Here is a 24607-nt window from a genome sequence, read left to right as displayed (position 1 = left end):
AAAGTGGTACTAACTGGAAAGCTTTTTTATCACTGTATCATGAAGATTCACAAGTGGTTAAATGAAATAATGTCTTTTTAGCACATTCTCATGCAAATCAAACAGCTTGAAATTCAAAAACGTTTTAACAATTTACCACATTCTGCAGAAGTATTAAACTCTGCCCTGTGGTACTACAATTTGTACTTACTGTTCCCATTCTGCTTCGTTCTCTTTTTAATATTTTTATTTCTGAGGAGCATTTTTGATGTTACATCCTACTACTTTATCACTGGCTAAATATAAGCTGCCTCATAACCGCTCTCATGATTCTCATGATATCACTTTAATCTTGAAATAACTGTTAGGCTCCAGTTCTGCTGCTGTTTTAACATAGATGCCTTGTGGTTAAATAGAAAATAACTAGATCAAGCACACTTCCATGGCACTGGTCCATCTTCATAAAAAGAGTGTCTATCTCTTCAATTGTGTACAAAAATGTGAAAAATCATTGTTTGAAACTCTAAAGCATTATGGATTAACCAACTCCCTCATTTATCCATTTTATAAACCTCATTAATATTTTTGCACAACTAGATCCTGTCCTTATAATAGTGTTGCTGTTTGTAGCACTGCTATCTCATGGTTCTAGTATCTTGCACCAGAATGTTCTGTCCTTGTCTTTGTGGGTTACACTGTAGGTACTCAGGTTTTTCGCCCATTGGGGTAACTGGTGATTCCCAAAGGGCACCTATATGGGTGTGATTGTGCCTTATGCTGACTGATACTCTTTCCAGGGCTTTTTCCTGCCTTGCATCCAGTGATTCTGGAATATCACCAGCCGCCTGTAACTCTGAATTGGGCTAAGTGTGTTGGAGTAGGCAGAAATGCAGTAACCAGCACTCGGTGCGTATGCAACACATCATATATCCAATGAGAATGCACATCTATGCTCCATGAGACTAAGTCCATTTTTCTAAAATGAACAGTACATCTTTAAGATTTTGTTGATACCTTGAATATTGGGAAGAAGCTCACATAGCAGAACCCACTAATTGGTTTGTTTTTCTACTGTGGCACGCGGCTGGGGGTGGTATCCAGCCGGGATGCCCAGGAGGACCGGAGGAGGGCTTGTGCCACCTCCAGAGCACGAGGGGGCGACCGCCCTGGTTGTGTTGGGGACCACGGGTGCAGGGCTTGGAAGCCCAACCCTGTAGGGGCCTGTGGTCACCGCCAGGGGGCGCCCCGATGCTTTGGGAGCCCTGGACCTCAGCACTTCCGTCACACCCGGAAGTGCTGGGGGGAAGAGGCTCAGGGACACCCGGAGTCCTTCCGGGTGCACAGCCGGCACTTCCGCCACACAAGGTAGTGTCGGCAGAGGAGTGTCGGGAAGCACCTGGAGCCCATCTGGGTGTGCAAAGGCCAGGACTTAAGGGGTGATTGGTGCTGTGGCACTGGGTTTGTGCTCACTTTGATTATTGTATATAGTGTAAAATAAACGTGTGTGGTGAAAACATCATGTCTACCTGTTTGTGTCTGGGCTGTACCCCACAATGGCATCCCAGATGGGACTCTCTGCCTGGTTCAAGGCAGGAGCCCCAAAAAAATAATTTTGTGGGCAGTCCGGAACAGCAGGTAAGCCCACACATGCGCTGCGGGAGCAGCGCACGCACAACCCCGCAGGAGCAATTCATCCCATGGACCGCCACCGGTCCACAAAAGGGCCATATCCCCCTGGTGCGGGGAAACGATCGCGGGCTTTGCCAGAGTGCAGTGGGCTTCCATTGACGCAGACGCGGCAGCAGCAGCAGGAGCTACTGAGAAGGAGACGCTGCAACCCAAAGAGCCAGCATGCCGCTGCACCAGGAGGAAAAGAGCCAAAATGGTCGCGGACCGGAAGTCCCGCCCCGACATAGGCATGGGACTGGACGGTGTGTCTTGCGTGCCCACCGATGATTGGTTGAAGGTGGGACCAAGGAATGTCTGTCTTGTGCCAAGGAAGGACCCGACTGGGCCGGAGGAAAGGCCCCTCAGAGGGCAGCCGGCGGATATGCCTGACAGTCAGGTAGGGCAATCACCGACTTACGATCTGTGCTTGCCAGTCCGCTGAGTCGCTATTACAGGTGATACACGTCCTCCGTAGAGGACTGAAGGAGCTGGAGCTGAAGGCGGTTACGTCCGTGATGACGCTGCGACAGTGAGCAAATCGGCACGACGCTGAAATCTTCAGCCAGATGGACGCAGCGGGGAAGGTAAGTGAAGCTGTCCCCGTAAAGAATAAGAGAGGTCCCACCGAAAAGGCCCGTGAACCTTGTGAACGGAACCAAGTAGGGGGATCTCCGACAGTGGATGTGACGCTGAGTGTTGTGCGCGTGACGAGGGGAGAGACCGCGAGAGGATCGGGGACACCCAGAGTCCTTCTGGGTGCACAGCCGGCACTTCCGCTTCCAACCATACTGTGGCACTGGGTTTGTTCTCACTTTGATTATTGTATATTGTGTAAAATAAACGTGTGTGGTGAAAACATCATGTCTACCTGTCTGTGTCCGGGCTGTACCCCACACTACTTAGTCATTACAACCCAGTGGCAGACCGTGCATTTCACACCTAGGCCTTCAGTAGTGCTCCGTCTGAATCAACCCACCCCTCAAAAACTAATTTATGGTTATAAAAACCATCTTAATATGCAGAAATACAGTATAAAGAGCCGTTGCATCGCAGATAGATAATTCCTGTAACCACAATAAATGCCTTTATTGAACAGACAAACCAGGGGTGAACATTTTCCTTTCTACTGCAGCTACAGCTGCGATACGCATAAAAACATCAATAATAACTCATAAACTTGCAATATTATTTAGGAAAATCGCAACATTTTACTCACCAAAAATTCAGATTATTTGTAAACAAAATCCATCCTCCTCTCTTTCCTCAAAAACAGTTCAATTACTCTGTCGTACAGATTATCTGTGCACTTCAGTTCCATCACGAAGTCCCTTTCTATCGCCATCGAAGCTAATGCTGAAAGTCAAACCTGCCCTGGTGTATTTCTGGCATAAGTTTTAATTCGGTTTAGGGCTGAAAATGTCCGCTCGACAGAAGCAGTGGACATGGGAATGGTCACCGCCAAACATACCAATGTGTACAGCTGCCCCATGCTCTCATTCAGGTTTTTCTGATGAAGGAAGTCAAGGAGATCAGTGGGTGATTTTCCTGCAAAATCATCCATGGCATACATACACCATCCTATCCAATCAACGGGTCTGAATACGGTGACGTTGCCATGCGCCTACTAGAGGGCCATAGTGACACCAACTCAAAATCTGATTGGTTGAAGCAACAGTTTAATCAACATTTATTTTGTGTTAGAGGACCTGCAGAACGGATTGTGAAGGCCTCCGGGCAGACTTCTTTGACTTTGACCCTGCCTGACAACAAATGATGGCTGAAATGTGATTGGTTAAATGCTTTAATACGAAAATACATGTCTGGAAGCAGCACAACCATCGGAAAAGCTATGAAAGGAAGCGGACAGACTATTTGGAATTATTTAATAAGTATTCATGGACAAAATATAATTAACATCAGTTTGTGATTCAGATATTTTTTTAGGCCAGCAGAGAAGGCCTTGCAGGCCCTGACGGCTCATCACTGTTACAACCCCCATATTGACTTAAGTGTTTCAAATAACTAAGAAAGGGACAAAATTAACTTTATGGTCATTAACAAACTCAAGAAATTGTATTGTGAGGGTATCCTAGTCAAACATTTAGCATCTCTTAATTTGTTGCAAGTAGACAATAACAGACAAAACATAATCAAGTTATTAAGTGTCCTGGCATTTGTCAGTACTACTCCTAAAACTTATACAGACACCAAAATAGCAACCCAGAAACAGATATCCCCACATTACAATTTTAATAGTATATACTGCATGGATTACCAAACATTCCATCAAATGCACTTCATTAATACAACCATCCATTTTCTAACCCATTTATTCAACTATTGGTTTTCCAGTAACATTGGGAACCGTACATGTATACTCGGACACACATACATATTCACTTATACTGGACTAATTTACAGTGGTCAGTTAATCTAACATGCACATTTTTTGGAATGGACGGGTTCAAATAAGATTACCCAGAGGAAAAAAAGCAGAAAACCATGAGGAGATGTGCAAACTCTACGCTGGCAGTGACTGGTGGAAGGATTTGAACACAGTATGTTGGAAATATGACACAGTAGAGCCAATCACTGCATCAGTATGCCACCATTAAAATACTCCAGGCCATAACATAAATATATGTTTTAAACAAACTGAAAGTACATATTCAGTTATCTTGTCTTATTTCCCAATATTTTTTCTATGCTTAAATCCAAGATCTAAAAAATAGCCTTCATGATTCTTCATAAGCTGCATTTGCATTATTTTAAAAGGCTATTTTTGTTATTTCAAAAGAGATAATGTATAGTTTTCAGAGTCTGCTTAATGAATGCAATCTCTTTTCATTAAAGCAAATAAATTTCAAAATGTCACCTTTGGATTTTTGAAGGATCTTGATTTTTTCTTCTAAGACAGCGATCTTTTTATCCTGTTAAAATGTAAATAAATAAAAATACAATAATTGCCACTACCCAAATTTGAAAATGCAAACAAATGTAATCCATCTTTTAATTGATATATTAATCCAATTTAGGGAGATGCAAAAAAAAAGATATATTCAAGATTAAAATTCAACAATTTATTCTAGAATTACAGACAGTACCAAAAATAAATGCATCCAACTGCTCCAACTAATACCAGCAGGCTTCAGCCTAGGCAGACCCAAAATGGGGAGCTGACTTTAAAAGTTTAAAATACCAGATAGACTCAAAATATATAAAAATGTCTCACAAGTGAGAGAGAAACCATAAAATTATGGCATGTAAAGACAAGATTTACAAAGACTTTATAAATGAAGCTATTTATTGAGGGTAGCATGTTGGCAAAATGGTAGCACAGTCCCCTGCAGTATGGACACGGGTTTGCATCCCTGTAAGCTGCATCTGCTCGGACTCAACACCTCCACCTGCAACTGGATTCTGGACTTTCTCACTGAAAGACCTCAAACAGTACAGATTGGGAATAAAAGATCTAACACCATCACACTGAGCACAGGTGCTCCCCAGGGTTGTGTGTTGAGCCCGCTACTCTTCACACTGTTGACCCATGATTGCACCTCCAACTCTGACACAAACCACATTATCAAGTTCGCCGATGACACTACAGTAGTGGGACTCATTGAGAACGACGATGATGCGGCGTACAGAGAAGAGGTGGAACGGTTGGCACTTTGGTGTAAAGTCAATAATCTGTCTCTTAATGTTGAAAAGACAAAAGAGTTGATTGTTGACTTCAGGAAGACAAAGGCTGTCCATCTCCCACTCAACATTGATGGCGTCACAGTAGAGAGAGTGAAGAGCACCAAGTTCCTAGATGTTCATATCACAGAGGACCTGTCCTGGACCAAAAACACCAACTATCTAACAAAAAGAGCCCAGCAGCGTCTTCTCCTTCCTGCGACGACTGAAGAAGGTGCACCTCCCTAAACCCATACTTACCACTAGCATCATGGCTGACCCCCACCACCCCTCCCACCAACTGTTTACTCCTCTTCCATCTGGAAGACGACTCTGCAGCATCAGGAGCAGGTCTGCGAGATTGTGCAATAGTTTCTTTCCCCAAGCAGTCCGGCTCCTGAACACCATGCTGCCCTCCTCCACACTGGACTCTTTACTCCACACACTCTCTGGAATAAATAATACTACGTAATACTGTATATGTTTTTTAGTTATATATATATATATATATATATATATATATATATCTTGTGTACTGCACCTTTTTACTCTGGAGGACGATATTTCGTCCCACTGTGTACTGTAAGTATATTGTTAGGATGACAATAAAGCTCTACTACTACTACTACTACTACTACTGGTGCTTCCTGCATTGACTTTGAATGTTCTCTGCATGTCTGCATGGGTTTCCCTGGGGGTTGCACAGGAATTTACCTAGCCTACAGTTCAAAATTATGCAGGTTAAGTGAATTGGAACTGCCAAAATGGCAATGGAGTGCGAGTATTTATCCAGTAATGGGTTGATGCCCAATCCAGGGATTGTTCCTGCTTTGAGTTGGAAGCTTGCTGGAAATAATTGAGCCAGTTACCTCTGTGACGCTGCTCAGGGTAAGTGGGTGGGATGGATGGGTGGGTGGTTATTTAATGAATTAAAATAAAAAAGAACAAAAACAGCAAAAGGGCAAAACTATATCAAACAGGACTTGCCTAAAAATTCGATCCAAGGCGAACTAGCCTAATCCATGAACCAAAAGCAGTAATCCAGTAAACAGGGCAAAAGAATTAGTAATCACAATATATCAAAAAACAAGACATAACTCATGAAACTACTATAAAAGACTCAGTGATCCACTGCTGGGTCTCTCTTTCTGACTGAAATATAAAACTGGAGGGAGGACACCGCAATAATGACATCAGGGTGGCTCCGACTGATTGAGCTCTAACCACAAAGTACAAGGAATTGCAGCACATTTAAAGTGAAAGTACATAAAAATATCTCTATTATATAAAAAAAATCTTGGGACGAGACAAGACATTTTCAGAGAGATAATTTCACGTCCCGCGAGACGAGACTTTGTGCCAAGAATTGAAAACCTAACAGGTCCAAGCGGGGGGCGGAAATAAAAGACAAACAGTAGAAGAAGAAATGACAAAGACTAGAAGACAAAGTAGAACATCATAAAGAGGTTTAAAAATGTTGGCACGATACACATGCAGAGCATTATGAAACTACTAAAATTTGAAAGTCTCAAAAAACTGATAGTAAAGATCGCATTAGTGCTAACAAACGGAAATTAATACTTGGTGAAATAACGGAACAGCGAAAAGAGATCAAATATATGGACATAGGTGATATGACAGAGCTACTACAAGTTTAATTTCAAAGAAACCACAGTTCGGTCAGGTTTATATTTATGATCTTGGAGAAGCAATGAAAGAGTTAAATGATTAGAAATTCTACAGCCAATAATGGATACAAATCCATACGTCCAAAAGTATCGCACTTTACACAAAATTTATCTGAAAAGCACAAACAAAGAAGTTTTCTTGGATTTCTATATGAATCCAAAAGATCACGCTCGCATATATAATAAACCAACATGTGACAAATTGTCAGCGATAATAGTTTCGAAAGATAGAGATATCAAAGACAGGATTGATATTCGTGTTTATCCAAAAGCAAAGCACGATTTGTCGCAAGCGGCAGATCCGGGAAATGACTAGCGCATAGGGCCCACACGAGGGTAGGCAAGCGAAGCGAGCAGGGGGCTGAGCCCCCTAGTTAATTAATAAAACAAACACAACACAGATAACACATAAACATGAAAAATAACCAGTCAAAATTAACGCAAAAATACAGAAGATACATATAAACCAAGAAATAAACCCAGGCTGAAACACAACAGTTTATTTACATAAAATTTCATTTCATGAAACGTGCATTAAAATCATACGGGTATTGTAATATGTAAAAAATATATATATATATAATATATTGGGGGAGAACTTCTATATCTTTGCAAAAGGAAAAAGGTCCAAGTGTTTAGAGTCCTGGTGCTTTCTGTTTTGTTATATATAGTAGTTACGAGACATGGATCCAGTGACTTGAGACGAAGACTGGACTCCTTCCTATTGTTGTAACACATTAGTCATTCTAACTGACTGTAACTGATGACATCAAAATGGATTATTATGTGTCTAGCTATATGCCCTAAATATAATTAGGCAGAGTGAGATATAGGCTGCAAAAATGAGCTGGGAAATGCCAAATATTCTGAATCTCACTATCATAATTTTAATTCTACCATCACAGCCTATCATGAATGTCTTAAACTGGACACTAGTCCATCAGAAGACTCACACCTAGCCTCACAAAGAACATTTTTGTGGTTCAGCAGGCTGTAAATATGCATTGCATCTAACATGCAAACTCCATATAGAATATAACCTGACAAGAATCTGAATCCAGTCTACTAAAGCTGTGAAGCAGCAGCACAGACCACTGTGACCAAATTTACTGAAAGTTAAAACAATGTTCAGATCCTTGAATGACCAAGATGATTGAAAATTTTAAACAAATTTTGAAAATGTAAACATATAATGTAAAATACCTTTTGTTTGAGTTCATTTGCTTGGGAAATAACCTTCTGTTCCAGCTGGGTCAATTTTTGCATCATTGAAGACATTAGTTCCAAATCAGTGGGCACAGAGCCTGGGAGAGGAAACAAGGCTATGAAACCAAGAGAACATTTAATCTAGAGTTAATCAAAATGCAGCATCAATCTTAATGAGAAAAATTACCTTTATGAGGAATTTTCTGAAGGGAATTTTTGGGAATAGAGGTGGATGTACCATCAGCAGCTGGAGCAAATGGTGGCTTTAGGATGTCATTCAATAAAATCGCTTCATCATCTAATTTAAGTAATAATAATGAAAGCATTATTTTTTCAGAATTTGTGTTATAACATTCAATTCTTATCAAAAGGGTTGTTTCATTTCAAACCTGGGATAAAACAATTAAACCTAATTAAAAGGTGCTATAAATATAACTTATTTATTAATTGACCAGGTTTTTTATTTTATAGATGATGATTCAGCTGAGACGAGGTGGTTTGTACATTTGGTGATTTGCAGAGGAGGCTTCTGCACATTCTATAGTCCTGCCAATTCATTTGTAGGAGGCATTCAAGGATGTAGTGTTTTGTTTTTGGTTTTTTTTTGCTATTCTTGTTAACAGACAAGGTTTTTATGTTTCTTTGTATGTATTGTTTGGTCATCTTTTTGCTAGCATAACCCAAACTACCAATATTAGAAACCCAGAACAATAAAATATTATATTACATGGAAAAACATTGTTTTTACTTTGTAAAAAGAGCTGGTGATTTTGGTAATCTGGTGTATGTTAAGGTATGACGTTTGGTTTGATAACCAAATATTCTTCATCATCAAGTGCTGTTCCCTCTGTAAGCCTATACTGGAAGAAACAGATTCAGAAATGGTGTGATTATTTGCAATAGGAGTGGGCTGTGAGTTTGTTCTGAATAGCAATGTACCTGTCATAGATATTGTAAAAGCAAATTAAGCATCAGATAAAATGCATTTTAAGTAGATGTAAGGATTGCACTTTTTATCTGTTTTGGGAAAGGTTCTTTATATAATTTCTCCTCCAATGCTATTCCCAAAACTAGGACACAAGTTGAGAAAATGTACACTTTTACTAGCTTTTCTATTCTTAGCTTTTCATATGGCTCTGCAGTAAACAAAGACAGATTTTGAATCTTAATTCTGAACTCCAGACAGATACATTTATACAAATACTTATTTGGGGCACTTTTCTTCATGTATAGAGTGTAATAATCTGTATTGTACAAGTACCTGTGTAAAGTTTCTGCTTGAAAGGTACAGGCCTTCTCCTAAAAGAAAAAAAAGTCAAGTGAAATGCTCTAATTGTAATGGATGTCCTACAAATTATTGTTATCAGTAAAAGAAATGCCAACTAATCACAACAGACATTACCCATTTCTGTATTCATGCCAGTACAATTCATGGCATGCAAGCAACTTCATCTAAGACCTGCTTGTTCAAGTCTTTCATTTAAAGATTATCGTCAAACTTTTAGATAAACACACTGCAGTAAAAATGAAGTTCTGCTTTTTGTTAGCTGTAAAAAGCTAACAAATTCTGGTTTATTAAAAGATATCAGCCTTTACCTTTCTAAAAATCAAATATTAAAAATGAATATTTCTAAAGTTCAACTCCAAAAATGATGTGATAATAAACCTGTGATATCTTAAAATAAAAAAGTGGCAGTTAAAAAAAACCCAACCAGATTATGCAGCAGTGCTAAACACCATGCTCTCCAGTGTCAGTGGGTTTTACCTGTTCCATTACCTGTGATCTGGAAGGTCAGGCAGGGGAGCCCGTTTGTTTTTTCCCAGGGAAGATAAAGCAGAACTCATTTTCTATTCTGTTAAAATTAAATTATAAAAAAAATTAAAATGGTGCAGTGCTTTTTCACCTCTGCTTACTTGTATTTTTACGCTGTCTGTACCTATATACTATACAAACATTCAAATAAAAATAAGGATCATTTATTTATCCTGCTATACTCACTAAAGGAATGAAAGTAAGCAGTATTGATGTTGAGAAGTGACAGTCTAATTAAACTGTTCCTATAAGAGCCCTTCATAAAGGTGAAAGTTTGGAGACCAAATCATATATCATATATATGCTTTGTCTTCTTGTGACAGCTCTGGGATGTACTTAAGCGGCCTAGACAAAGCTTACACTGAAATACAGGAACCTTCTTCCTTGTATTCCAATGTTTTTATTGTGGAGTAATTGGGTGCCATAACTTCAGTGCTTCTAATATTTAAAAAAATGTTAGTAGGATCCTGGAATAAATCACAAACATAATGCATACACTGCCGTGGGTGGGCACCCTGCCCGGGATTGGTTCCTGCCTTGTGCCCTGTGTTGGCTGGGATTGGCTCCAGCAGACCCCCGTGACCCTGTGTTTGGATTCAGCGGGTTGGAAAATGGATGGATGGATAATGCATACAAGCACAGTCATTGCAATACAATAATTCTGTCTGGAACAGGCAATTCAGGACAACAATAACCTAATTTCTCCTTTAGAACATTAAATCATTCTGTACTGATCAGTAGCCATGTTATCTGATTTGGCAAATAGTCCCACTTTTCAACACTTGAAATCATTAAAATAGTCATAACAAGTCTTGAATAAGGAAGGTTCATGACAGTTGTGAAAAGAATTGACTGATACCATCATGAAATCAGTATGCTGTATGTTAGTAAATGGTATTTCACAATAAAGTATATAAAAATACTCAAAGAATGTGTGTTATAAATCTTTAATTGGTCAATTTGAAACTCTGCAGATCCACAGTTTTTAACATATTTTTTATGCTTCTGCACAAAAGGTCATAGCTTACAAGATACCCAGTATTCTGCATATCACAGGTGACAGAATACAAAGAGGCAAAGAAACTAGCCACAATTGTCCTTAACCAAAAACATCAAAAAATAACTGGGGCAGTGGGGGTTTGGGGGAAGTGATGGTAAATCTCATCTACTGAATATTACATTTTTATGTTAGTTATGCATTTACACAAAGTGACTTATAAATTACATTTGTGTAATAATTGTACCATTTTGCTGGTAAATTAAGCCAGCTGCAGAAATACAAAATTAGTGTATAAAAATGCATACCAACTGCAATGTTTTCATCAAATGGTTACATCTTATTGCTGTGAGAGTTAGTGGCAAAGCATTTGTCTTTATGACTGTCTCTATTGTGGTTAATTTTATATGGGCTGTTTTATGCTTGTCCTTTTTACTTGTTTATTTGCACTGCATATACTGTATTTGGACGCTACTATAAGTGTAGAGTAAGTGCAGTCAGACTTCAAAGGGGATAAGTTTTCCTTCAAGGAAAAATCAATTTTTATTAAAAAAAAAATTTTAATTTTTAGACTCAAATTAACATAGTCTTCCTGAAGAAGATTCGAAACTGAGATGTTTACAATTAATATAATGATAATCAAATTACATTAGAAATAAACATATTTTTATGCACCTTCCCAAAAAGAGTACATTTTGCAGCACTGGACATTTCTACATTTTATAAAAACAGGTATCACATACTGTACGTGTATATACCTAAAGACACCTTGCCTTCCTCATGAGCAATTTTACAGAATATGTTCAAAGTTGAAAATTATGAGCAATTTTACAGAATGCGTTCAAAGTTGGACATTTAAAAAATGTGTTCACTCAAGTTAGAGAATTTAGAGAAGCCACTTATACCATACAGTATATGCAACTGATTTGCAATTAAACTTTTATAAAACTTTTGAAGTATTAAATGAATATATTTTGTGTTTGCCTGGTGGTAGTTGACATATCAGACAAAAATAAGTACAAGGGAGGGATAAGTAAAGAGATAATCCAAATCAATAACAGAAAATCCAGAAAAGAAACCCTAGCAGTGACCCTGGGCCTAATCATTCAGGTTTTGGGACATGTCTGCAAGGTAAGGTGGCTTGTCTACTGGCTCACTGTCGAAAAACATAGTCCCACATGTCACCTCCCTAAATATTCTCACTTCTTTACACAGTGCTCTTGCAACACCACTTTTCTGACAGGTCGAGCCTTTGTCCCAATTTATCATGTTTTTCCAAGCCTATAGGGTATATGGTGTTGAAGCAGCTTCATTAACCAACCTGGACTTACTTCAAGAGTTAAGATTTCCCACAGATAATCATGTGGCTTTTCCCATTTATCCACAGTTCTGGACCCTTATATACATTTATAACCCAAGCATTCCAACCTAAACATTTTTCTAGACTTTTAGCACTAGACCAGAATGCTGCTAAACCGCTTATAAAGTTACCTGCTTTCAATGACACTATTTACACCTAAGCATTTTAGCAGCGAGCGATTTTGAAAAACCCTTCATGCAGCAGTTTTCAGGCATTTTCAGCCAAATGTTTGTTTAATTGAAGTAAATGTTAATACACATAGACATTGAGGGAGAGATTAAACACGTCTGTAGCTTGCAATCAAGTGATAAGTACTAAACAAAGTTATAAATATACACATAGTTTTAATCAGGTTCAGTAAGTTTAGCGCAGATGTTTTAACATATAGGTGGAGTGGTAGTGCAAAGCTGTCATTCCTGCCTCACAGTGCCAAATGTATAGGGTTTGCATGCTCTGGCAGATCATTTCAGGATTGCTTGGTATTACAAGTGTGCTTAACTCCAGATGACTACCTGCTTTACAACTGAATACTAGTAATGTGTCAGTAACACTTCTCAATTAACAAAATACGTTCAGCCTTTGATGTGCTGTGTAGTAAATAACACCATACCCTTTTCCTATCACAATCCCTACCCCTGGGTATTTAATATTGGCTTCTTTGCCATCACATCACATTATTTTAAAATATCTGTAAAATAACTGAATGAAAACTAAAGTACCACTTTATTAATAGGTTTTGGTTACTGGATTACATGCAGCACACATTTTCTTCTTTCCTTACACCCAGTGCTGCTACAATAAGGTGGAGTGGTGGCTCTGAGGCTAGGGATCTGCACTGGCAATCGGAAGGTTGCCGGTTTGAATCCCTTAAATGCCAAAAAGGGACTCTGCTTTGTTGGGTCCTTGAGCAAGGCCCTTAACCTGCAATTGCTGAGCGCTTTGAGTACTGAGAAAAGCGCTATATAAATGCAAAGAATTATTATTATTATAATAATCAGTGGCTCCTTTTCACCCTAAATGGGTGAATTAAATTTACCCCACAGCACATTCTGGATTAATCTTATAATAACAATAATAATAATAATAATGCATTTAATTTATAGGGCACTTTACATTAGTAGTAAATCTCAAAGTGCTACATAAAAACATTTAAACAAAGGCAAAGCAAGATAAAAACAGAGATAAAACAACAATAATTAATAGCATTCTTGTTAATAAGCATTCCTAAATAGAAAATCTTTAGCTGTTTTTTAAAACAGCCCACAATCTGCTGTGTTCACAGGCTCTCTGTAGGGCATTCCAGAGCCGTGGAGCAGCGGCTGCAAAGGCTCGGGCACCCATTGTACGAAGTTTGGTCACAGGGGGAAGAAGGCAGTAGGTATTTGCTAAACGGAGGTTTCTTGTAGTGGATTGTAATATAAGGAGTTCCTTAAGATATCGTGGAGCATTTCCATGGATACACTGGTGAGTAAACAGAGTTTGCATTCAATACGGAGGTGAATAGGTAGCCAATGAAGTGACCTAAGGATTGGTAAAATGTGTTCATATTTCTGCACCCTCATCAGGATTCTTGCAGCACTATTTTGAATTTGTTGGAGCTTTTGAAGGCTCTTGCTGGGGATCCCGACGAGGAGTGCATTACAATAATCCAACCTGGATGAGACAAAGGCATGAACCAGCTTTTTAGCATCACAGAGGGAGAGGTAGGGACGGAGTTTGGCTATGTTTCAGAGATGAAGGAATGCAATTTTACAAAGGTGATGGACATGTGTATCAAATGACAGATGGGAGTCTTATCATGACACCCAGATTTATAACAGAAGGGGAGAGGGTAATGGTACGGTCAAAAAAGGAAATACAATTTACATAGGAACGAAGTTGATGGGGGGGGGTGCCAATTAAAAGAGCTTCAGTTTTAGTGCTGTTCAGCTTGAGGAAATTCTTGGACATCCAGGCCTCAATCTCATCCGAGCAAGAGGAAAGAGTTGATGGAGGTGTAAAAGAAGGCGAATCCAGTCTCACATAGAGCTGCGTATCCTCGGCATAGCAATGGAATGAAACTCCATGCTTGCGGATGATGTGACCCAGAGGTAGCATATAGATATTAAAAAGGGTCGGCCCAAGGACTGATCCTTGTGGGACTTCACAGGTGATCTGTAAGATAGGACTTGAACCACTCCAAAGCAATGCCAGAAAGTCCAGTTATATAGTGAAGACAATGAAGGAGAACATTATGATCTACCGTATCAAATGCAGCTGTGAGGTCCTGGAGGATAAGGAGTGATGGAGAGCCCTGGTCAGCAGCCATCAGGAGGTCATTGGTGTCTCTGACCAGGGCTGTCTCTGTGCTGTGAGAATTTCAGAAACCAGATTGAAATTTTTCAAACAGATTGAATTTTTTGAGGTGATTCTGAAGCTGGACCAAAACAACCTTTTCCAAAACCTTACACAAAAATGGAAGGTTGGAGATCGGACGATAGTTTGCTATCACTTCAGGATCCAAAGAGGACTTTTTTAAATGAGGTCTAATTTTTGCGGTTTTCAAGGCCAGTGGGACTAAGCCGCTCTGGAGAAAGTGATTAGTGATATCAGCAATAAGAAGGCTTATACCTGATATATTAGCTTTTACCAGAAGAGTAGGAAAAGGGTCCAATGAACACGCTGAAGGCCTCATCCTCTGTATGATGCCCTCATCTTCTTTAAATGTAGTACAGAGGAACTGGGAAAGGCAGCCCATTGGCTTTGGTATAGAAACATCCAGCGATGGAGGGCTGGAGACAGACAATGAGGAGCGGATAATGTCTACCTTAGAGGTGAAATTTTCAATAAAATTATTGCACTGCTCCTCTGTGAAATTATTACAGGTATAGGTATGAGAATTGAGTAGATGATTTATCACGGAAAAAAGTTGTCAACTGTCATTGATTAAATTTGAATAGTATTGAGATCTGGCAGTGGTCAGTGCTCTGGAGTAGTTTTTTTGGTGTTCCCGATAGGCTAATTTGTGGACCGTTAAACTGGTTGCAACAAAACGCCGCCCGAGGGCTTGCCCAGCTGCTTTCATCTGTCGAAGCTTAAACTTCTATGAATATAATACCTGTTAAGTTCTTTTCACTTGATTGCATACTATGCACATGTTACACTGATGCCAAATAGGAATTTTATTTTTTTTTTGCAAAATAATGCAATGATTTTTTGTGTGTATGTGGTGGGGATAAGCTTCCATAAGTAACAGAAAGACAGCATCACATTTCACCATACTTACATGCTTATTGACGTCCGTGTGAATTCCTGGAATTTTTCAAATCAGGGTGAACCCAATATCTATACTCATGGTGCTGATGACACCTGCTCTACAGTACTGTCATCTCCAGGATTAAAAGCACTAAAGTCATAGAACACATTCTGGAGACACAACATCCTCATAACACTAGAACATCTCACAACCCATAAAATGGAAAAGGGAAATTATTTCAATAAATGATTTCAATCATATCTTCCTGCAAAGCACTTCTTTGAAAATGCTTGAACAACTCTTTAAAAATGCTTGCAAATTCTTTATAGATAATAATTTATTGCCTACTATCAGATCTTGCAAGTATGACTCTATTTTTATCTCCAACCACGCCCCTCTGATCATGGAGCTTAAATCATTTTGCCCTACACACTCATCTTGTAGCTGGTGTCTTAACCCCCTGTCATTAACTGATGAGAACTGTACAGAATTCATCTCCGAGCAAACTGATTATTTTTTAGTGACATGCATCCTCAGAGGTCTCTGCAGGAGTACTATGGGAAACTCTGAAAACTTTTCTTTAAGAGGACAGATTATTTCATATCCTTCCTACAAAAATAAATTGTAAACCAAGAAAGCATCAGTGTTAATCAGTGAAATTACCAGAATAGATCAAGAATACCAGGTTTCCAAATGAGGCACTTTATAGGAAAAGACGGATTTTGCAATCAAAATTTAACCTCTTGACAGCAAAAGAAATGGAACAGCTCATCTTTAAATTGCAACATCTTAACTGTGAACACAGTGAGAAGGCTAGTAAGATCTTAGTTCAACAAATACACAAGCAGGAAGTTTGCAACGCAATAACAGAAATTACCAAAACAGATGGAGATAAAATCATTACAATTTAAAAATATAACCCACACATTTAGAGAGCACAGTACTATAAGTCCTTATTTTCTACTCAGTTTAAAGAAGATAAGACACAATCTAATGAGTTTTTTATGCTATTACAAATACCATAGCTAGATATTCTTAGTGCAGAAGAACTGAATAAATCTCTGACATTCTCAGAATTACTAGACACTATAAACTCACTCTAATGTGGGAAAGTAGCAAGCCCTGATGGCTACCCAGTGGAATTTTATAAAAATAATTTCAAATACTTTAGCTCCACTACTAATAGCAACGTTTATAGAAGAGAGAGACAACAAAATTCTACCTGAAACATTTCACCAAGCATTAATTACCTTCTTCTCAAAGAAAAATAAGGACTTATTACAATGTACATCATACAGATCAATTTATCCATCCATCCATCCATTATCCAACCCGCTGAATCCGAACACAGGGTCACGGGGGTCTGCTGGAGCCAATCCCAGCCAACACAGGGCACATGGCAGGAAACAATCCCGGGCAGGGTGCCAACCCACCGCAGCAGATCAATTTAACTTCTGAATAATGATGTTATGATACTCTCTAAAGTTCTAGCTACAAGAACGCTACAGTGAAAGTGGTTAATGGAACATGCTTTCTTCTGTAATATCACAAGATCAAAGAGTATTTATTAAAGGCAGACACTTAGCTTCTAATCTTCGATATCTGTTAGATTTTATGGGTGAGTATATTAAATTAAACACACCAGAGATCTTATTATCTTTGAACGCAGAAAAGGCATTTGACATGCTTGAATGGGACACTTATTCACCACATTGCACAAATTTGGGTTTGGCCCAAACATGTCTACATGGATCAAACTACTTTACACCAGTCCAGAAGCTTCTGTTTGTATTAACAACATTATTTCCAACTACTTTGGACTATAATGTGGTATTCCACAAGGATGCCTCCTATCACCATTGCTCTTTGCAATCGCCATTAAGCAATTGGCCATTCACTTTCAAAATGTATCAGATGTAAAGGGGATTACCCAGAGAATGACCTGAACAGAAAATATCACTTGTCACACGTGCGTGTTTAGGGGACAACTAAAAGGCTTGAATAAATGTAATTACACGCTGGACCAGGGGATGGCAAAGGGTACTAATTCTCTCTCTCAATTCCTTACAGATGATTCTCGGGAAATCTCGCCTGGTTCCGGGGCAACCAACGACGTCACTTCCGGTTCCGGTCCTGATGACATCACATCCTCTGCGAGCATTTAAAAACTGCCATCTTAAGACAATGATCAGTTCTGTTTTGGACTCAGTCATGTGAACATGTCTGTTCTCTTTTTTTCAATTTTGCATTTGGGAAATATTATATGGGTGAGGTTATTTGGAATTCAAAACATCCTTGCAACCAAAGGGCAGCTCTATTGACCTAAAGAAATCATCATGGCACTACCTAACTTTCAATTTTATTACTGGGCAGCTAATATATAAGCCATAAAGACCTGAACATTGACATAAATTGATGAATATATACAAGCCTGGTCTACAATAGAGATAAAATCTTGCAGTACGTCTTTTTTTGCCCTGCTTTGTTCCCCTAATAAATACAAATTATCATTTATATACTAATAATCCAGTTCAGCATAATAGTCTATCAGTCACTCAGAATATGGAACCAATGCAAGAAGCACTTTAAGACAGAGAAGCTTTTATCTGTTGCACCTCTGTGATAATCACCTTTTACCACCCTCTGAAACCTAAATAGCATTTAATGTTTGGAAAATGTCAGGGATTAAAACACTTAAAGAACTGTATACAGTATAGACAATGTCTTTGCATCTTATGAACAATTATGCTTCAAATTTAAATTCCCATCAACACAATTTTTCCATAATTTTTAAATCAGAAACTTTGCTGAAAGGATCCTGTCCAAATGTGTACTCCCAGATGGGCTTAAAGTGGAGAAGGAAAAATTGATTGTTAATTGCCTTTATCACACTACTAGCACGTAGGCTTATTTTACTCAATTGGAAGAATCCCCGTCCCACTGTAGTGAGTGAGTAACTGATGTTCTATACTACTTGAAATTGGAAAAAATCAAATTCTCACTTAGAGGATCAATTCAAAACTTTTTTTTTAAACATGGCAAGATGTAATTAATCAAATCTTAGAATACGCATTTATATTGAGGGAAAGGGACATTCTCCTTTTTTTTGTTGTTTTTAAAGATTTGCTCATGCTGTTGGGTCTCCTGTCGTTCTCTCAGGTGATGGTTGAATTTTGGTTTGTTAAGTTTGACTTGTATGGAATGTTGTTTTCTTCAAATAACATCAATAAAATAAAAAAAAAAAACTTGCACAATGACAACATTAAAAAGCATGAAAAAGCAAAATAAATGCTGAAAATTTTCAAATGTCAAGTGTGAATGAGCCATAAGTGTTTCATACAGCATCATAGTAAAGTCCAGTATTCCACATTTAACTGATGTGATGTGTTACCACCTGGATGTTATGAAAAACTCTTTCCACGTCCTTTGAATTAATATAGTGCCCATAAATTAATAACTTATGTAGCACTTTATAAGCTGTTGGGATACCCACCTTGCCACCATCTTGAGGTCCTATAACTACTTATTCAGGTCATGGGCAGTCTTCTAACAGCTGCCAACTCACATGATTATGAGTCCTCCCATTATCCTGGCATTTTAAAACACAGTATCACTATCTTCCAAAAATCCAAACCACCTGCATGCTCATTTTAAATTTGTTCACTGATTATATTTTATTCCCCAGGTTTCATAGTGGGATTTCTTTTTTTTTCTTGTCACCCTATATTTTCTTTGAGCTACTGTTGTGAGGTCAACATTATGTAGTTTTCTCTTATATTTAAGTTTTAATAAAATTTTGATCACAATAAAAAAATTTGAGTTCTCCCATTCCATTCTGTTAGACATATGCAGACCCTTGCAGCAGTTACCTACATAACCTTGATTGTGAGCACTGCCACTGAAATTTGGCTCGCTCCTAGACTGTTTCCTTATGCTCCTCTTCTTCATATTTTTAGGCTAGGCACAATCTGACAAGCTTCCTGTCACATAAATCACAACTTAATTTCTTTTTCTTAATTTAAGTAAACATGTAGAATAGACTGATTTGACATTCATAAGGGTCATTTAGTGTCGTCTGTGTGTTTGGCACAAAGACAGCATTTCAAAAATAATATTTCTTAATGACAACTGAATTTGCAAAAAAGGTGCATATAACATTTTTTTACGCAACAACCTGTTAGAATGTACTGTATTTTAAATTAATCCTTATGCTTAAAATATATTGCTCAATGACAGCACTGTGCAAAATAAACTATTTTAAAGAAGAAAGCGAATAAGCAGCAGATAGAAAATAAAAGCAAATGAAGAACATGAAAGTAGAAGTGGCTTAGAACACTGTATGGTATTGCAGATTCACAGTCTCACCCATTTCAAGCAGTGTCCAGTTACTGATTACTGCCACTGTATACCTGGAAGCTTTTGAGCTGCAAGGCAGTATTTAAGAGTATCTTCTTTAATAAACATAGTGTCAGCATGAGACAAGAAGAAGAATGTCACTCACTAGTAAAGTGTTTGAGAAGATCTATACCAGCAGCATCAGATGAAAGAAATTAACTAATTCTGGATGGTTGCCAAACCATTGGAAGGCACACTCATTCAAACAGCTGAAATGGGTCAATTTAGAGAAGCCAGTTAACGGAACTTGCAAGTCTCTGTGATGAATTAAGAAATTATAGTATTTCTAGGACTCTCCCATAGACACAATGAGAAAATACAATTTACAAACAGTCAGTACCCAGCCTGGGAATGAAATATGGGCCATCATAATGTTCTTTGGAAAGGTTCACATTTCTACTCAAATTCTCTCCAATGTCTTGATATATATATATATATATATATATATTGCATTGTCTATATCTTACACAGTTTGTTTTCACTTAAAAATTAATTAAGGCCATAAAATATGAAACTACAAATATATTAATTCTAGGGTATTTATGCTGTATTTAAAAAGTTTGTTTGTTTGTTTTTTTAGTAGGGGTGCAGTGTGTACCACTCTCCATGCCCAGGCACTGTATGGGTGTAGTCTTATGTTTTTTTCCACATATTACCTTGGCTTTTACTCCTACATAACAAAAAAATGCTTGTATGATTAATTGGTAAACCTAAACTGGCCTTCTGTGATCAACGAGTGTGCCCCAAACAGGACTGGTACCCCTTCTAGGGTTGAATTCCACTTTCTCAAAAGTACTGCTGAAACAGTATAGGTTGCCTATGACCATAAACTAAATAAGCAGATTAGGAAAAATGGATGCATGCACTGGTCCTGTGAAGCAAGGCAAAAAAAAGCCAGCTAGAGAAAGCAATGGAACTATAAAGTTCCTGGACAGATTATGCTAACCCAGCAAAAAGAGCCTTGCAATTTGTACAGTACCATGCAATTCAAGAGAACACGTCATGAATTAACCTGCTTCATTTTTTATTTTTATTTTTTTTGTCTTTTTAGTCCATTTATAACAATATTTAATAAATATAATTAAAATTTTCCGAGCTAAATATTATAAGAAACAGTCACTATTCATGTTAATTGACTTACCTCGATGCTGCACCTTTCATCTGACATTTTTTGGCCTAACAAATTGTTTGTATACACTCGGTTGCTATGGGAGATGCATGCTCCAAATACCCTTTCTGATTGGTTAGTTTAGTCAAGCCCACCCACATGAATAACAGGAAACTACATGTAAGTAGGATGGAGGTGTAGCAAAGGTAACGGTTACAGGAAAGGTCTGGCAGCTACGCTCTATTGACGGTTTCAGTTCTGCATTTGATTTGGTACACGGACATTAAGGCCTGATAGTTTGTGATGTTGTCGTTCTCGCACACCTTTGTGGACAACTTCCGTGCCTAACAATGTCATACCCGCTGGTAATGTGCACGTATATTTTTGCGCATATTCTATTGGTTTACATGTGAACACTATTCGTTTATGAATAGTTACAATTGGTTTGCGTGCGTGCTATACTGGTTTAATACATATGAAACATATGGGTTCGTGTCTGTATTTTATCGGTTTCTGCGTGAACTATATCAGTCTGAATATGCATGTCATAGTTTGAATATGAACTACTGTATATTGATTTACACGTGTGGTTCCAGTGCGTTTGTTATTGGTTTGTGAGTGAACTGCATTGTTAACGTTCTCATGCTATCGGTTTGCGTATGAACCATATTGGCTTGCGTTTATATACAGTACTACTGCATGCTGGTCTACCATTGGATTTGTGCATGCACTATATTGGTTTCATGCACGCCTTGTACTGGATTCATGTGGATACTATGTCGGTTTTGCGCATGAACGTTGCTGGTTTTATGTGTGTACTATGCAGGTTACGCGTATAAAACATACTATTTATCCGTACGCACCCTGTTGCAGCTTTGAATATGAACCATGCGTGCGTGCGAACTAGATTGGTCGTTCACGAAGGATCTTTAGTGGCAATGGGAGGGACAAGAAGCTGGAACTCAAGGGCCGATAGAGCGATGGAGCGTAAAGACAATAGGGTAGGAGACTGGTCTTTGTTAAAATACTGTTTAGCACGATATTTTTGTTTTCACAACACGTTTGCGAAGGGAACAGGAACTCAACGGCCAGTAGAGCGACGGAGCGTAAAGAGAAGCCCACGATTTTCATTTTCACAATACGTTTGTGAAGGGACTTGGTGGTAATTATTACTGCTTTAACAGTAACTACCCTTGAGTCTGAAATGAACACAAGGCTTAAGTTAGGTAGGATACGTATTCTGCCCTCTTCTTATTGACTACCAGCAACATGTTTTCTTGCAACCAGCGACTGGACTTTTTCATACAGCTTCTGAAACCAGTTACTTATTCTAAAGGCTAAATATTTTGCATTTACGACTGACTCTTTTATTCAACATACAACATGTACGGTATACTACTAATTACATGTATTTTGCTCAGCGCTCTCCCGGCAGGACTGCAGCTTTGAAGTGCAAAGCCTTAACCACTACACAACATTTTGGACCTGCACAGATGACTTAACATTATATTGGGCCACTTTACCTGCACAGTTTTGTGACAAGGCAGTCTTTTAAGATTTAACCGAGTTTGCCCTACCCAATCCGGGTACCTGGTTGAAATTGACAAAACATTCATATTCTGTGTGGCGGGGGCATTGAACAAAATAAATTTAACCAGTAGAAGTAGTATATAAATGTTGCATGTTGGATAAAGGCGTGGATCGTAAATGTGGAATATTTTGCCTTTAGAATAAGTACATGGTTTCAAAAGCTCTATGAAAAAGTACAGCCTCTTATTGAAAGCAACCACGTAGCTGGGAGCGAATAAGAAGACGGCCGAATACGTACCTAATTTCAGCCCTGTGTTAATTTCAGACTCATACCACCAGGTCCCTTCACAAACGTATTGTGAAAAAGAAAATCATGGGCTTCTCTTTACGCTCCATCACTCTATTGGCCCTTGAGTTCCTGTTCCCTGCAATTCGACCTGCAGCCGGATCTTTCTCGTTTCCTGTCCTTCCCGTTGGCGGTGAAGATCACGTGAACAACCAATCGAGTTCGCACGCAGAACCGACATAGTTCATACACAGAGCTCCAATTGGGTGCATACCCATAGCCAGTATGTTTCGTACGCGAAACCGGCATATTACACACATAAAATCAACAGAGTTCAAGCGCAAAACCGACATGTTACCTACACGAAACCAGTATAAGACGTGCATGTAACCAATGCAATGCACACACAAGTCCATTGCTAGACCTGCAGTAGTAGTACCGCTTGTATTCCAAAGCAAGCCAGTATAGTCCATACGTAAACATATGTAAGCATGCGACCGTTAACCAAAGCAGTTCACTCAAACCAATAACAAACACACTGGAACAACACTTGCAAATAAATATAGTTCGTATTCAGACCAGTGGTATGCACATACAAACTGATCTAGTTCACGCAGAAACCGATAATATTGGAAATGAATCAATATAGTTCATATGAATGAAACCAGTATAGTACGCACGCAAATCGATAGTAAATGTTCATAAATATTCATATTCATAATGTAAATCAATAGATTACACACAAAAATATATGATTTATGGCCTGTGGCATATTCGAAAAACAGTTTAATCTGGCCAATGCTATTCCTGCGAGGATTTAATCATAAAGAAATCAAGATACGAAAGGTACTATATGTGATAATTACTGAAGCTGTTATTTTAGTAGTCTTTTCAAATAACAAACATTAACAAAGAAATTTTACAAATGTACAACCCAGGCAACAGTATTAGATGAATTTCCCATTGGGATTAATAAAGTATCTATCTATCTATTTATCTATCTAGATATATATTTTACGGCGGAGGTGACAAAGCTATATGCAATTTAACAAAATATATTAATACAGAGCCGGACTACCATATAGGCGAACTATATAACATATAGGGCTATAAAATGTGAGGGACGGATTTTTTTAACCATTACAGACTCTGACGTTGACTCACAAATACTCGGACTCAATTCAACACGAAGGGTAAAGGCTACACATTCTAGTAAACATATTATCTCCGCGCTCGAAAAATCAAGTGGTACCAAACCAACCCTACCCGAACCCTTTAGATAGAACTTACATGAACGAGCGCGCTAGAAACACCAACTGGGGAGACAGATACACACACACACACGCAAACCTCATCCCCTCGGTCTTCTAAGCCCGAAAATGATGTTAACACTACTGCTATGTATATACTTATATACGATTTTTGTGGACAATTTATGTGCCAAATATGGTACATGTGTTGAACATGATGGTGAACAGGTTGGGACATTCTTGTAAATCATCACGCACATATGTATGTATGTATGTTTTGTGAATAAATTGTTTCCGCCATTCAAATATTAACATAATTTTGACACACCCTTTATATGAAGCTATCGAAGGTTTGGTCGCAACTTTTACCGTTTCGCCTGTGGTAGAAAAAATGTTAGTGCCGGCCCTGTATGA

At 38.4% G+C, this 24607-nt stretch overlaps 1 protein-coding gene across 1 annotated transcript in view; it reads right to left on the bottom strand.

The window, feature by feature from the left end:
* Positions 1 to 21252, bottom strand: part of ubxn11 (UBX domain protein 11) — a 52100-nt gene extending 30848 nt beyond the window's left edge. Inside the window, exons 1-6 of the mRNA XM_051919003.1 lie at positions 21161 to 21252; positions 9997 to 10072; positions 9481 to 9518; positions 8407 to 8517; positions 8217 to 8317; positions 4523 to 4577 (exon numbers count right to left, since the gene is read on the bottom strand). Coding sequence (XP_051774963.1) covers positions 4523 to 4577; positions 8217 to 8317; positions 8407 to 8517; positions 9481 to 9518; positions 9997 to 10064 — 373 coding nt within the window. The 5' untranslated portion in view covers positions 10065 to 10072; positions 21161 to 21252. The remainder of the gene's footprint in view (positions 1 to 4522; positions 4578 to 8216; positions 8318 to 8406; positions 8518 to 9480; positions 9519 to 9996; positions 10073 to 21160) is intronic.
* Positions 21253 to 24607: the final 3355 nt, after the last annotated feature.

This window comes from Erpetoichthys calabaricus, chromosome 14 (genome assembly GCF_900747795.2).
Source record: "Erpetoichthys calabaricus chromosome 14, fErpCal1.3, whole genome shotgun sequence".
Classification (NCBI taxonomy): domain Eukaryota; kingdom Metazoa; phylum Chordata; class Cladistia; order Polypteriformes; family Polypteridae; genus Erpetoichthys; species Erpetoichthys calabaricus.
This window is presented reverse-complemented; position numbering and strand designations above follow the sequence as displayed.